At 49.8% G+C, this 16,107-nt stretch overlaps 1 protein-coding gene across 2 annotated transcripts in view; it reads right to left on the bottom strand.

Annotated features, from left to right (window-relative positions):
• Positions 1 to 16,107, bottom strand: part of KIF5B (kinesin family member 5B) — a 1,711,571-nt gene that overhangs the window by 827,317 nt on the left and 868,147 nt on the right. For both annotated transcript variants that reach the window (XM_069648059.1, XM_069648058.1), the window contains exon 13: positions 1,288 to 1,356. In XM_069648059.1, coding sequence (XP_069504160.1) covers positions 1,288 to 1,356 — 69 coding nt within the window. The remainder of the gene's footprint in view (positions 1 to 1,287; positions 1,357 to 16,107) is intronic.

The following is a 16,107-nucleotide window of genomic DNA, read 5'->3' as shown; positions in this document are numbered from 1 at the left end:
GGGACTATCAGTCTCTGGACACTCCTGTCAGCTACTCACTGCGTAGTGCTCCCGGGCACTGCTTGTCTCATTTGGTTTGCCGCTGTGCAGAATAGCATTCTCCCAGAATCACCGGTCTACCTCAGCCAGACAGTTTGAATCTCCTGGGTTTCTCTTCCATGTTCTCTGTATCCTCCCACTTATTATGCAAGACTGAGGCTTCCCCAGCCTCTCACCATAGTCCTTCCTTTGTGTTGGACTTGTATTCTTTTTAACTCTGTATGGTTTCTTCGTCTCCGTGGCTGACAGTCATTCTTCATGACTTCTGTATTCTTACTCTTCAAAACACCATACTGATTTCTTTTCTTGTCTGTCACTTGATAGAACTGTGGGTGTTTGAGGATAATAGAAAGGGAGTCCTTAACCCTAAGAGGGTAGTGTCTCCCTGTGAGGTCCCATTTACCGCCACCCCTAGGGGGAATGTTGCGTGGAGGGCTCACCGCCCTAGCCTCACAGGAAGGGGCACCCCTCATTGGGAAAGTGACTGAATCCCTCGATACGTCACAAGGCCAAGCCACAAAATGGGCAAAGGACAAGCGAAAAATCTGTGGCATGGCCATTTTAGGACGCTAGCCACATTTATCAACCAGATGTGGTAAAAGCGAATGTGCACACTACAATAAATGCAAAAATAATAACATTAATTGCTGCCACCAGCTAGTCCCGAGGCACATTCAAAAGTCACCAAAAATCCCAGTGTAAAAGGTCTAGAGTGACACAAAAGTATCCCCATGCACTGCATTGTAAGATGCAGTGTGCACTGTTAAGAGAAATTACAAAAACAGGCAAAAAGTAAAAGACAAAAGGGGAAACAGTTTCCCAGTACTGACACTCTGAAGGACTGATGAGTTTCCCCATGACAAAATGAGCAAAAAGGTCAGGGAAGCTAAGTTGAAGGCTTCACTTCTCTCTAAAATGTCAGGACAGGTACAAAAGCAAAAAGGTTTGGGGGTCCAGAGAATATGGAGGGAAAGTTCCCAAAAATAGAAATCTTTCCTAGCACAACCCAATAACGGGGAAAGAAAAGGTTGACCGCAGGTTGATCAAAACGAGTCAACCAAACCTAATCGTGTAGCATTGGTAAATGTGCTTATAAAAAGAAATCCGTTTCCTCAAACTCAACCCAATACACTGGAACCCATACAAAAGCTAGCTTTAGATTGTTTACATTGGATTAAACAGAGCATATTTTAAGAGTTATTCAATCTGGGCATTCCATTTCACAATGTGTAACATTTACCAACTCACCTCCTCCTGATCTAACATTTGTTGCTTCAGTTTTTCTACAAGCTGGCTTTGCTGATTAATTTCTTCATCCTAAGGGGGAGGAAAACATTATTTGAGAATCCAACATCATAAAAACATATTTAAACACATATGTTATTAAAAACACAGATTACAGGAAAATTACAACAAAGAATTAGCGCCAATGCATCAAAAATAGAAGAACAAGTTACTTACCCATGGTAACGTTCTTTCGACTGGATGTTCCTCCCACGTATTCCTCATCTTATGAGTCCTCATCTTATGATATTTCCATATCCAGCTTCAGCTGCGTTGGAAATATTTTCCAGCAGTAGGCCCTGCGCATCTATCCCTGTCGACTCGATGTCCCTTGGAGGCCTCCGTCTCAATGTCGACGTCAACAATAGTATAAATCGCACGCAGCGAGCACTGGCTTCAGTTCCGTTTTGAACATGTATTGGGTATCCTACACCCGACGGTTACTCCTCCTGAAAGAGCAAAGACTGCAATCACATGGAAAATTCTACTGCGTGGCAGGTTGGGAGGGGCGATGAGGAATACGTGGGAGGAACATCCAGTCGAAAGAACGTTACCATGGCTAACTTTCTTCGAATGGATTGTGTCTTCCCACGTATTTCTCATCTTATGATAAACTCCCAAAGCAGTGTATGTATTCCTGGAGGAGGGAGTCAGAATTTTCAGACTCATGTTAATTTAGGAGTTCCTTTAAAGGTCTGTGTGCACAGAATGTAGCACTGCCTTTCCAAATAGAACTTCCCGGCTTGAGGAAGAGCCCATATTATAGTGTTTGATAAAAGTGTGTACGGAAGACCATGTGGCTGCCGCACAAATATCTTTAATTGGGACACCTCTCTGTAATGCAGAGGAGGTAGCCATGCCCCTGGTCGAATGCGCTCCGAGACCCTCCGGAGGATCCTTTCCCGCTAATCTGTAGCATTCAGATATTCCAAAAATAATCCATCTTCATAAGGTTTGTTTCGAAATAGCGATACCAAACTTGTGGCCCGTGTAGCCTACAAAAAGTTGGTCCTCGTGTCTTATTTTAGACATCTTGGAGATGAAAAGACTCAAGCCTGTGTAACCTCTCCTCTTCCTTTCCAGGATGAGGATGAGGAGGAGGAAAAAATGAAGGTAAAAATAGTTTGAGTTAAATGGAACTCTTATACAACCTTCGGTAAGGTAGGTAGGTTTAACCTTAAGGACCACCTTGTCCTTACAGAAGATTGTATAAGGAGGCTTGCAGGACAAGGCCTTAAGTTCACTCACTCTTCAGGCTGATGTGATAGCCACTAAAAGGATGTTCTTTTAAAGTTAAAAACCTTAAAGGACAGTGTGGTGTTCGAGCTAAAAATCATGGCGCTGGTGCGCAGTGCATTCTGGGGGAACTCAGAGCCATAATGGATATTTATCCATGCCTCAGTGGAAAGCTGCACTTGCTTTGCGAAACAACATGTTTTCAACGTTATTCGCTGATGGGTTTGGAATGCAGGCCTTCTCAGCCAAGGACACGGCACTGGGAAAGCTGAGATCCGCAGGTGCCAGCTGGTACCTGATAGCGAAGTTTGTTTTGGTTTGCTATGCCTGTGCCAAGGTTTTGAGATGAGTTATGGAATTGTTTCCCGGGGCGTTTAGGAGAGAGAAGCGCTTTGCTCCTTGAGGTTACTGTCGGTTTACCCAGCTGGCAGCCAACGGTCACCCATCAATGCGCAAGCGCATTGCCAGAAGGTTCGAGAAGTTGCCACCCCTTGTTGAGGAGGGCATATATGCGGAAACCCTCAACGGTCAAACGGGATAAGCACAAAGACTTCAGTCGGAGGGGGGACGCTTCGGTCCGTCACTCCTGTGGGTTGTTGTGCTCTCTGCCTGGCTGTTATCGGGGTCTTTCAGCCGCTTCTGGCGAGATTAAGTTACGCCCACGGTGATGTATTTCTTTCTTTGACTTCTTTATGTTTTCTGTGATCTATGTCCATGTGAGTTGTATGAGTTATTTCTATGTACCTGTAAGCTTTGAATAAATAGCCTTAAAGAGCTGATTATCTTCTAAAGTGTGCGTGGCTGTGAATTATTGTGTCTGTTTTTGGGTTGAAGTATTTGCTCTATAATTGCACTGGTGATTTATGGTAGTTCCGTGCACTTTTCAGAGGAGAGAAATACAGACAGGTATGGATAGGCTGAAAAGGAGCACACATTATACATTAAAACACCAACTTGAGGTCCCAAGATGGGAATTGAAATGGGACCGGAGGAAATGTATGTCAGTCCTCTTAAGAACTGTATCAAAAGAAAGCTACCTCTTCAGAGGAGCACTTAAAAATAGAGAGCACTGCAAGATACCCCTTAATTGTACCAACCTGGAGCCCCAGGTTGGCCAGGTATAATAAAAATGATAACACCATAGGTGTACTGCATGTAAATAGATCCTCATTCTTATCCATGCGTCAGCTGCAGATTTGTTCCAACGGCAATGGTACAAAGATTTTGTTGCTAGCCTTCTGGCCGAAAGCAAAATTACGTCGTCCGGGAGGTCCCAATCCTTGTATCTCAACCTCTCCGAAACCATGCGTGAAGGTTGGGTGTCTTGACCTCTGGATGGAGAAACTGACCCTCCTCTCTCTCTTTGTGGAAGACATATTGGAGGGCAGATGGACATGTCCAGAAGGTCTGGGTATCACGTCCTCCTGGCCCAATCTGGAGCAATTAGGATCATGGATTTCCTGAACCTCCTCAACCTCCTGATGACTTGAGGAATTACAGGGACTGGAGGAAACGAGGACAGGAGTGGAAATTCCCAGTCCACTATGAACGCGTCCCCTAGAGCTCCTCTTAGGGAAAATACCCTTGAGCAGTACTGCTGACACTTCCGGTTTACACTAGTTGCCAACAGATCCACTTGAAGGGTTCCCCAAATGGTGAAGATCTCTTGAAGGACTTCCTGAGCTATTTATCTGTCGTGGGATACTGTGCTCTGGCTGATCAGAGCGTCCGCTGCTGTATTCTCCACTCTGGTTAGTTGAACTGCCAATAGGGAGATTAGTTCTTGAATTGCCCAGCACCAGAGCTGCATTGCCTCTCTGCACAGTGGTAGTGACCCTACACCTCCTCTCTTGTTTCTTCGCATAGTAAGTCTTTTAAGTCCCAAAACGCAACCTTAGCAAAAGGCAATTCAAACACCAACTGGTGTGGGACTTTACAAGACTTGTTTGGTATTAGGTAAGCCACCTTTTAAAATAGGCCTTTACTACACAAGTTGTTAATACTGACCGAGCAGCCAGGCTTATTCTTAAGAAGGGGGATGTGAGCTGTATGTAGAGCTGTACAAACAATGAAATTAGTAAATACAGGTATCCAAGTAATCACTTACACACTTAGTCATACTATAGATATTTATTCATATAAGCACAAGGATAATTAGACAATCTTTAAAAAGCAACAACTAATAATAACAATCCCAAAGTTAGGATTCAATTCAACAAGAACAATAAAGTAGGTGAGTAAACTTTTCGTATGCTTAACATATTTCCGCACACTGAGTGAAATCATTGGAGGTCAGTAATAACTTGTGATCACCATTTCAATATTGAGTTTCAAGGAGCAAAAAGTCAGATCAGAACATACTTTGTAAGAACAACAATTTGATTCTCCCAGAAGAATGTAGGCAGTCTTATTCCAGCAATAGTGTTGAACAATTAAAACCTTTAAGGGAACAAGCACTGCCAAAGCCAAATGGTTCAGAAGGGGGGCCTTTAGGGAACCAGGACAGCCAAAGTCAATGTGCCAGTTCAAAGTTCTGATGCTCTCTTCTTAGAAAATGTTTTAAAATAGTCAGTTCAAAAGAAAATCACAGAAGCACAAGAGGAGCCCCCTTGAAGTACAAGCTGGGAGGCCAGTGCAGGCGAGTTGAAGTCAACTCAAAAGGGTTCAAAATAGTACTCCCCAAGCTAGGAAGCACCACAATTGGCAAAAGGTAGATGTACCCCAAGTCCCACAGTACCTGATAGTTGAAGAATTGGTTCCAGCTGGATGCCTTCCCATCGCAGCGTAGCAGACCTTTGTTCCTGGTTCTTGGTTGTGGTGATGAAAAGGAAGACGTCTGACAGGCTTCTACGACAGCACTCAAGAGAGAGGGGCTCTGCAGCAATGGATTCTGCTTGATTCAGTGGCCTTTTGCAGTTTTGGTGCCTTTTTCTCAGCGCCAAAGAATAAGGAACAAGTTACTTACCTGTAACTGTTGTTCTCCAGCATGGGTCTGGCATGGATTCACATGCTAATGAATATTCCCAGTTATCAGGCTGGGAATCCTCAGCAACAGAAACAAGTTTGTTTCGTTTACAAACTGCCATTCTCCCATAAACCAATCACTGAGCTCTGAGTCATACTGTCCCCAGCCAAAGACTGCCCTCTGCCTAAGCCCCTCCTCTGGCAGCCATCTTCAGTTTCGGTCGCCTGTAAATTGGCAGTAGGACCAAGAGAAGAGCCACAGAGGGGCAGGCGGGAGGGTTTGCATGTGAATCCATGCAGACCCATGCTGGAGAATAAGAGTTACAGGTAAGTAACGTGTTCCTTCTCCAGCATGGGATCTAGCCATCCTCATGAATAAAGAATATATAGCAGTACACACATGCACAACCACGGGAGGTGGCAAGGCTCAACAGAAGCCATCTCTTACCTCCTCGCCAGGCTCACCTTCAAGCGAACAGGTTGCGCAGCACTGCTTGGCCGACTCTGGAATTCCTGTCGACGCAGTAGAATATTGTGAAGGTGTGCGTCAACATTCACGTAGCAGCCCTGCAGATGTCCAGCAGGGGCACATCAGGCAGGAACGCCATAGTAGCAGCGATCGCTCTGGTAGAATAGGCTCTCGGACAGCCAGGCAACAGTCGGTTTGCCAACCGGTGACAGTGAGTGATGCAGCCAGAGAGCCACCTGGAAATGGTAGCCTTGGACAGCAGGGCCTTCCCATGGTTCACAGGACCAAAGTTCACAAAAAGCTGAGAGGTTTTCCGGAAACTCTTTGTGCGTGCCACATAAAACTTGAGCGCTCTAGGCACATGCAGCGAGTGCTAAATCCTTTCAGCTGGCGACAAAGGCGTCAAAAAAACACAGGTAATACCAAGGGCTCGTTCAGATGAAAGTCTGACGGCACCTTGGGTATGAAGGAGGGGTGCGTCAGCGGCACCACCCCCGTCTCGCGGAAAGTCAAGTAAGGTGGTTTACAGGATAGGGCCACTCACACACTCGTTGTGCAGAGGTGATGGCCACAAGAAAAGCTGTCTTCCACAACAGAAACTTGAGTGGGACAGAATGTATAGGCTCGAACAGGGATCCCATGAGCCTAGTAAGTGTCACATTGAGCGCTAACACCGGGGCCGGAGGCTGCACCGGCGGGAACGAGCAGAATAGTCCCTTAACGAATTCCTTGACTAACCGATGCAACCACAAGGAGGGTCGTCCTGGGGATCTGGTATAGCAGGAAATAGCCGCCAGATGAACCTTGATGGAGGCGTGAGTCAGCCCCAATTCAGCCAACAACGGCAAATATGGAAGTATCTGAGGGGCGATCTTCTGTGAAAGGCACCAAATTGCGAATCTCTTCCATTTCAATGTAGACAAAGCCCTGGCCTTGGTGAGAACCTCCCTGCAGTCCGTCAGAAGATCGTAACACCTGAACTCTAATGCTGCAGGAGTCAGGCCTTCAGGTTCACCGATCCTGGTTCGTGGTGCAGAATTGTGTCTCCTTCCCTGGCGAGAAGATCCGCGACCACTGGCAGCTTGACTGGAGGGGGCGCTGACATGCTGACAAGGTCCGGGTACCAGATCTGCCTCGTCCACGCGGGTGCAACGAGAATCATCCTGCACCGGCTCCGCCCGAGTTGACTGATGACTCGAAGAAGCAACGGCAACAACGGGAACACATACAGAAACAGGCTGTCCCATGGGAATGGGAATACGTCCCCCATTCTCCCCGGCTGGGGAAACTTGCTGGTGAACCTCCGGCACTTGGTGTTCGCCACCGTCGCAAACAGATCTATGTCGGGATTGCCCCATTTGTCGAACAGGTTGTCCACTTCATCCTGCCGAAGCTCCCACTCGAGGCAAGTGCGTAGCTCCCTGCTTAGAGTCAGCGACCGTGTTCTTTACTCCTGCCAGGTGGAACGGCAATGAAGAACATCCCCCAGGGCAACTGCCCAATGCCACAAGTCCTGCGCCTCCCTGGAGAGTGCCAGGGATCTGGTTCCCCCTGCTTCCAGATGTAAAACATTGTGGTGGTATTGTCTGTGAAGACCCTCACCACTTTGCCCTTGAGTGACGGCAGAAACTACTTCAGGGCCCAAAACACTGCCCGTAGTTCCAGAATGTTTATGTGCAGAGTCTTCTCTTCCGGCAGCCACAGGCCTCTGGCGTGAAGACGTCCGGTGTGGGCTCCCCATTCTTCCAGAGACACATCTGTCGTGACCGTCTCCTGGTACAGGGGGCTCTGGAAATCCGTGCCCCCGGCGATCTTGGAGCACACGCCCCCACCATCTGATCGCTCGTCGGAACTCCTCATCGAGCACGATCTTGTCCTGGAAGCTTCCAGACACCTGGACCAACGGGGGTTGAGGAACTCCTGCAATGGGCACATCCGCAGCCTGCAGAGCCAAATCAGGTAAATGCATGACATCATGCCGAGTAACGACTTGATGGTCCTCACCATGGAGATCTTCAGTGCCAACAGTCGCTGCACCTTGCCCAAGATGGCCGATATACTCTCCTAAAACGGCGACGCCGGGCATGACACCGTGTTGAGGTTGGAACCCAGGAACAGAGCGTCCTGCGATGGAGTTAAGCAGGACTTTTCATAGTTCACTGAGAACCCCAGATCTGTCAGCAGCCGGACGCTCCGCTCCGTGTGTTTGACGGAGGTGTCACTTGACTTGGCCCAGATGAGCCAGTTGTCCAAGTAGGGGTAAATGTGGATTCAACGATGACAGAAAATCCACTTCCTCCAGCTGGCCGAGCACGTGCTGCAGCGTGACCATCCTGAACCTCGGGGACTTTATGTATTTGTTGAGCCGTCGTAAGTCAAAAATGGGCCTCCATGTTAGGCAGAATTGCATGCAGTACCCTCTGGGACCACCACACACAATTAGGACTACAGGTGTAAGCAAAACCACCCTTTGGTTTAAGTCTGTACTACACAGTTTGTGGTAGCGAGCTCTGCAGCCAGGGTTATCTCAAGAGGGAATGTGAGCAGTAAAAGAGGTTACACATAGGTCTTACAATCACAGTGGTTCAAGTAGACACTTACTCTCAAGGTTTCAAGGTAAAACACTTATTAATTTATTACACAGCCATTTAGAAAACATTCACTAGAAGGAAGTAAATTAGACTCCCCTGAAATAGTAACAACATGGCATTTCAGTCACTTCAAATAGGGGACAAAGGCACAAGTTAATAAAATAGATCACAAATACTTTCTTAGGTAGTGCAAATAGTTTCAGTTCACTAGAGGACTCAATTCAGTTCAATAGGCCTAGGCCAAAGTCAATGGGCTAGTGTCTTGGATAGGAAAGAGCATTTCTTGTAGTAAACAGTAAAGTCTTTGTCAAAGTTCTCAGAAGTAGTTTGTACGAAAAAGAATCGTATGTTGGGTCACAGGCTGATTAGGCCTGCAAGTTGGGAAGGTTTCACAAACTTTCACTGCAAGAGTTCAGTTCTCTCAATCGAGTTGGCACAGTACCTTAATATGAAGAAAAGATGCAGCTGAAGACGTTAGTTCCTGGCACTTCCTGCAGATCTCACTGTTCCTGAGCCTCAGTCGTGGGGACACGAGGGAGGACGTCAGGGGACTCCTGCACTGCACGAGGACGGGTCAAACAAGCTGACAAAATGGTAGATCTTCATTTCGAGTAGCTGCAGTCAAGCACACAAGCTGGTGTCCTTCCCCCTGGTTAATCCTAACCAGCTACGAGAATGGTATCCAGGTGGCTTATGAGTTGATTGGTCCCACCAACTCAAAGGAAGAAGTCGTCCTTGAAGGGGCTTCTCTGTCGAGATGAACGTGGCAATTCGGACCTGCAGCAGGGCTTCACCGGGCAAACCAACGGTCCAGGAGTTGCAGCAGCCATCCTCTTCCAGTTCGTCTTCGGTTCTTTCGTCCCAGTGGTCGACCCTGCTTTCCAGTCCAAGAGACCCCCCTTTTGAACAGTTTTCTCCCTTTCATTCCAGCCTAGCTGCCACTCACCCAGCAGGGTGGCTGTCCTTGCCAGGCAGTCAGCCAGCCAATCACGCCAGAGTGCATTTGGGTCTCATAGGAGACAAAGCACAGGGAGTTTCGGGCACCTCCCTCACTTCCCGACCACCCCAGAAACTCGGACGCCATGAAGATCGCCAAAGGCATAGAAACAAAGGGACCAAACCTAGTTTGGCACGCAGAGACAAACACTAGAAGGACCTTTACAAAAGAAATGGCGGAAAAAGAAGACCGGCACCTGTTTAAACAAAGGGGCTTAAGGCACCATCTTGAAAAACATGGGTCCCTCGATTTTTAGCTACCGGTGTTCGTGGTCGGGAAAAATCATGGTAGTTTGTTGTAAAATCACTGCCACCAGCCATTTCAATAGGAAAGGGTAGCATTTGACTGTTACATGAGTTTCTAAACATGGGATACTAGGTAACCCCTCCAGCACTCTATAGGAAGATAGTGTGTGCTGGGTCTAGGAATTTAAAAAGTCTAGTAAAGTCAATTTAACTTTACATTCTCTGGGAAACAGTAGCTCATCCCAGAGAAGATATTTAAACCTTTTGGAAGTCTAAAAGACATCCCTGTGTCACTGCACTGAGGGTGCTGTGGAACACACATAAAGATGATGCCCATGGAGTTGTCTAAAACTCAATAACCAAAAGAAATAAACACATAAAACAAAAAGGTTTAAAAAGTTCAAAGCCCCAAAGTTTAGCAAAAGAGCTGGGGGTCTCCAAGGTAGAGAGGAATTAGCACATTTTGAGAATTCACCCTAACACTCCAGCCCCCAGTCTTCTTTCTTATGAGGAAGTACCTTAAGTATATGCCGGAGCCCCAGAGTCGCTGTGGATCCAGATATATCACCCCCTTCTGTAACATGGCCTGAACCTCCAGCACCAGCTCAGGGACGTGGTTTTCCTGCCGAGACACCAGTGGTATTTGCTGACACTTTTGTTGCAGTTCTAAGGTGTGTCCGTGGGTGAGAGCGTCGGTGGAGATGGTCTCCCACACGTCGATGAAGTTCGCCAGCCGGCCTCCCACCGGGGTGCACGGGTGGGGGCCCGACATCCTGGCCAGTTCAATCCTGTTTGGAAGTTGACAGGCCGCCCTGCAGTCCTCGACGACGACGTCCGCTCCCGAAGGACTTGGAATGACCCCTGTTGGCTTCCTGTGATGATGAACAGGAGGGCTGGCGGTAAGAGGATGAACCCCCGCCAAAACCTTTCAAAGACCTGAAGGACTTCCCTCCCGAGGAACAAAAGGATGTCCGTCGTTGCTGCAGGGTGCCTAGGGCATGTGCTGTCTGTGTCAGTGTCGATGGCATGGAGGGATTCATCCACAGTCTTCCCGAACAGGTTGTCCCTGTCAAAGGACATGTCCAAAACCCTTGTCTGGACCTCCTGTCTAAAGTTGGTGGCCTTGATCCAGCCACGACAACAAAGACAGACTCCATTTCCCATTTGGCGGAAACCTGTGTCCACGATGTCCAGGGCCGCCGTGACGGCGTGGTCCGATGCCACCTCGCCTTTTTGAAGGCTCTCCAAAGCTTCGACCCGTTTGCCATCAGGGAGGAAGACCAGCAGTTGGGCCAACTTGAACCACAGCTCCCTGTTGCATCTGGCCACGATCATGAGGGCGTTGGCGGCCTTGATCGCCGTCGCTGCAGAGTAGATAACGTTTCTACCCATCGTATCCAACTTCTTTCCCTCGTTGTCCAGAGGGGTGGAGGAAGAGGAGGCTGCGCCCGATGACTTCTTCCTGTCGGCCGCCGAGACCAGCAAGTCTGGCGACGGCTGAGACCTCAAGCACTTGGGTGCAGAGTTCTGCACCCTGTACTGTACTACTTCTCCAGCCGATCCCTCTTCACTGGGACTATAGAGGGGTTCTTCATCAACGCCAGCCCGTCGTCCCAAACATCGTCCAGGAGTGGGACCGAAAGGATGGTCTTCCTCTTCACCTTCCGGCGCTGATATAAAAAGCCTTCCATCTTCTCAACCGGCGTAAACTGGAACAGCATAGAAGCTCGGGCGATCATTACATGGAAGGACCCCACCTCGTCCGGTGGAGAGGCTCTGGGCATAGGTGACTGGTGGTTCCCCATCTCGCAGTCGTCATCCATGTCCGTTGTTGCCGTGTCAGTCTCCCTCAGGGGACAGAGGTGCGATGTAGAAGGGGGTGAAGGGAGGCATGGAGGCATAGAATGCTTCCTCCTCTTCTTGGCCAGTGGTTCCCCTGGTGTCAATCGGGCGGCTGGAACTGGCGACGCGGGAGGAGCGGGTACTAGGGTTGCCGGGATCCTCCTCTGTATCTCTCGACACCATTGTGTGGAGGGTGGAGGGTGGAGAGAATGTCCAGTGAAATATCTCTAGGCGGTATCTGGGGTGCAGGAACGTTAGGCACTGGGGCCTCGTCATCCTGGGGCCCCTCGTCATCGCCTCCGTGGACAGTATCCCCATCGCCGTCGTTGTTGCCCCCCCACCACCCCTCCATCGTGGGGTGAGTCGCCAGCATCACCCTCGTCGTCATCGCCTTCCTGGACAGTGTGGGCGGAGATGATCTCATCCTCATCAGCCGAAAAAATGTCTGTACCCTGTAGCCCTTTGACGCCCCGTCCCTTTCTTTGGGTCCAAAGGGGTCAGTCTCAGGCTGAGGTCCGGCATCCTCTTCTCCCAGGTCTTCTTAACAGGCATGCTCGAAGCCTCTCTCCGGGGAGGAAGAGATACCGTGGCCGGCATGGTGCTCCTGAGCCTTCACGGAAAAGATGGTCCCCTTTTCCGGTTTGGCCTTTTCCTTCCTCGCCATCTCGGATGCCTTGTCCTGTTTGGTCGTCTCCTGCTTGGCCTTCTCCGGATTCTCTCGCAACTTCCCCGGGGTAGTTGACTTCCTCTTGGACGACGATACAGAGTGGTGGCTGGAGACCGATGGCGATCGCGCCCTGACCGTCGCGGGACCCGCAGCAGTGGCAACCCGGACGGAAGCGGACATGCGGTTTTTGGCCTTGTGTTGGATCCCCACGAATGGGGTGCCCTCAAAAAGGACTTAGAAGCCCGCTCAGGCTTGCTGTGTCTGGGAGAGGCATGCCTCTGGGTGGAAACCAGGGTAGAGGCCTTGAACTGCACCAAAGCTCTGGTTGGAAGTTACTTGATCCCTTGGTCCCGGACTCTGGTGAGGGGACTCTGGATCAAGATTTCCTGCTTCTATAGGGTCCTCTGGACGCCCACAAAGGTTTGGCCGGATTTGCACTTCAATGATGGTCAGGGGGTCCCATTGGGATTCTGCAGCCTTGGAAAGTCACAGCAAGTTGGGGGGTGCTCCAAAATGAAGCCAGTCTTAAGGCTAGTTGGTCCCACCAGCCCAAGTGAGGAAGTCGTCCCTTGTGGGTCTTCCCAGTCTAAACAAAAACGGGTTCAGCACAGCTGCAGGGCTTCAGCTGGCACTTCACGGTCCGGGAGGGTGCTGCTGGCGTCTCTCCACGTCTTCTTCAGCAGCGGTTTGGGTCTGAGGTAAGAGGGGGTTTCCCTGGACACCTTTAAGTGCACTCCAACACTCTGGAGCAACAATCAGGTAAGCAATAGCTTTTCCCCCATAATATCTTAGATTAGAAGAGAATGTTTGTGCTGGATGCTCAGTGATGTTGTCGCTCTGCACTCGTCCTCCAGGTTCCTTGGCCTGATGACTGAAGGCAGGACAATGGACTGCATCTCTTAGCATCAGTCTCGAGGGAGGACCTGTAGCACGACTTTCAACAACTTCTTGGTTCACTTCGCGCTTTTGGTGCCTTTTCTGAAGAATCAACAAAGGACACAGATCTTCTTTGCTTCCTGCAGTCCCACGTTCTGATGAGGGGGTCTGGGCAAGTCGGATCGGATCTCTGAAGTGTCCTTAGAGGTGCAGCCAAGATTTAGACCGATTCGACGATGCACTCAAAATGGGCAGCAGGTCTCCTGGTATTGGGGTTCCGTAGCTCTGGAAAATCCTAGGACCTCTGCGGGATGGCTTGTTTCAAGTCTCAGCTTGGGACTGGTTGTTCCCACCAGCCAAAGGGAAGGAGGAGTCCTCTTCGTAGCTCCACTGTCGCACAGAGTACAGGGCCAGGACAGCAGTGGTCGCTCCAAAGTGTTGCCAATGGTTTGCAGGAGTCTCTGGTCGTCTTCTTCGGTTACTTCAGCTTCCAGTGGTCGACTATTTTCACTCCAGAAGCCTCACCTTTTATACAGCTCCAGCACACACTACTCTGCAATCTCTCTCTCTGCATTTTACAGAAAGGCGGGTTGGCTGTCCCTCTGTGTGAGCTGGACCTATTTAGTCACTCTGGCAGACAAAGGACAAGGGTGGGGTGAGGGGGGTGGAAAACTCCTCCCCTACTTCCTGCCTGCACAGACACTCTGGAACCTAAGCGGGGATACCCAAGAGTTGCCGCAAAAGGCAAAAAAAAAACATGTACTGATTCCAAGATGGCTGCCGCAACCTGAAGACATGCGTGCAGTGCGCTCCGATGAGCCCTGAATAGCTAGCTTCCGGGATCCGGTCTTGTATGCAGACTTCCTGGCAGAGTTGATTTCCTGAATCCCGGAGCTGTTGGGGACGACAGTAGCAGGGAGCTAGAGAGCCATCCAAGATGGCGGCTTCCTAGAGAGCGCTGCTTGGCTCCCTATTAATCCTGCGACATCCATGCCTTTGCGGTGCCCGTTTCATCCTTAACCAACGCTGTGTGCATAGGCGAGAATCAGCTGAACAATCCAAGACTTTTCCTGTCTCTGGCAGCCAATTATCTGCTGAATTACAGCCCAAGCGGAGGAGGCCTGACAGACCGCATTGGCCGTGGTCCTGGGCTGCGGATGCGGCGTGAGGAGCCTGGGCGAGGAGAGAGGAGCCCCCCGAGGAATGTCGGTCAGCTAACGACGGCGAAATCAACACGGTCGAAGGACCCGAGCCGCTACAAGAAGCGGGTGGACGTGCGCGCCTGTGGCGCCAAAGAGAAGCGGTAGTCTCTGTACCTGCGGCGGCTCGATGGAAGACCCATAAACGTCTCGGCTGTGGGGGGGTCGAATCCAGACAAGCGACCAGGTAGGAGCCTGCCACAGCGTGTGCGCTCCATATACCGCGACACACCAGGCTCGCGTGTCTGGGGAAGCCGGCGGAAGGCGCCGCAGTAAACGGCTTCGCCAGCGGCTCTCGACAGTGCCACGGGTGGAACCAGTCACCCGCACGGCAACCGCGTGCAGCACGTACGCGTCCCCCGAACCACTGCCTTCAAGAGACTCATCTGCAGTGAAACTCAAGCAAAACAGTACGAGTCACGAAATTACTAATTCACGCTGCAAACGCGGTAACAAAAGAGAGGCTTCTTCATTAATTCCTTGGAGCCTAACACCAGCAGGCAAACATCAGTGAACAATACGCGGACACCCTGCGGCCAACGAGCGACCTGAATGTCTGTGGCACTAGGCCCCTCGGGTCTTCAATATCAGAAGGCCAACGGCCCAACTGGTCAGATGCACCAGACGCCACCAACAGTAGCTCCTCTCCACCGCACCCCGTGCACAGGACTCTCGGCATATTAAACTCACGTCCACTGCTCCAGTCGGAATCTATCTCAAGGCTCTCCCATGGTGTGAATGCACCAGACCCACACTGCATAAAGAACAACTCGTGGGAGTTTAACTAAATGTAAAAGGAGGTAAACACAAAATCCTGCTTCTGGAGAGACACGAGTGAGCACCCGCGGCCGGCGCCTGCGAGCAAAGCAAATCCATCAACACCCGGGAGTGGACTAAAGCAAGCCATTTCACACAATAGTTAAACATTCCCCAATCAAGACTCCAACCGTAATCAGGAACACCCCAGACAACGAAAGACATCTAGACGCCACCATTTGCAGCCCTACGGGAGCTACACCAAGATACGCTATGGGGAAAACTGACAAATCACAAAAGAAACTGAACTTTGAAACCAGCTCCGTCAGTAAACCCTCCAATACCAATAGCAGTGCGGTATCGCCAATACCAGACATGACCCCAACAAAAGAGCAACCACCAAATTTCGATATTAGAGAACTCCTGATGGACCTAAAGACGGGGATTGGAGACCTGGGCAGTAAACTTGATAACCTTTCGTCGAAGGTTGATCAACTCCAACACTGCCTTGATAAGCACGCCGACAGGCTAGATACTGTGGAGCAACGCGTATCTGACTTAGACGATGGCACAGCAGCTTTGACTTCCAGAATCTCCACCTTTGAAACTCAAATGAAGGCAGTCTGCGCACAAAAACGAAGATTTAGAAGGGTGCTCCCGTAAGAACAAAATTTGAATTATTGGAGTCAGAGAACAACAACTTTAGGGGAAAATGGAAGACCATGTTGAACAGATCTGCATAGAGCTCTTCGGGAAAGAATCACTCTCCCAGCTGTTCGTCGTAGAGCGAGCGCACAGAATCCCTAACACCAAAGCAATCCCAGGCGCAAATCCAAGACCAAGAATAGCAAAGTTACTAAACTATAAAGACCGTGATGCAGTACTCAAGGCTGCCAGGAAAACGGGAAACTCCAGTACGATGAAGACTTGATTCAATTCTTC

Source organism: Ambystoma mexicanum, chromosome 2q, assembly GCF_040938575.1.
Source record: "Ambystoma mexicanum isolate Mex_15411 chromosome 2q, UKY_AmexF1_1, whole genome shotgun sequence".
NCBI lineage: Eukaryota > Metazoa > Chordata > Amphibia > Caudata > Ambystomatidae > Ambystoma > Ambystoma mexicanum.
This window is presented reverse-complemented; position numbering and strand designations above follow the sequence as displayed.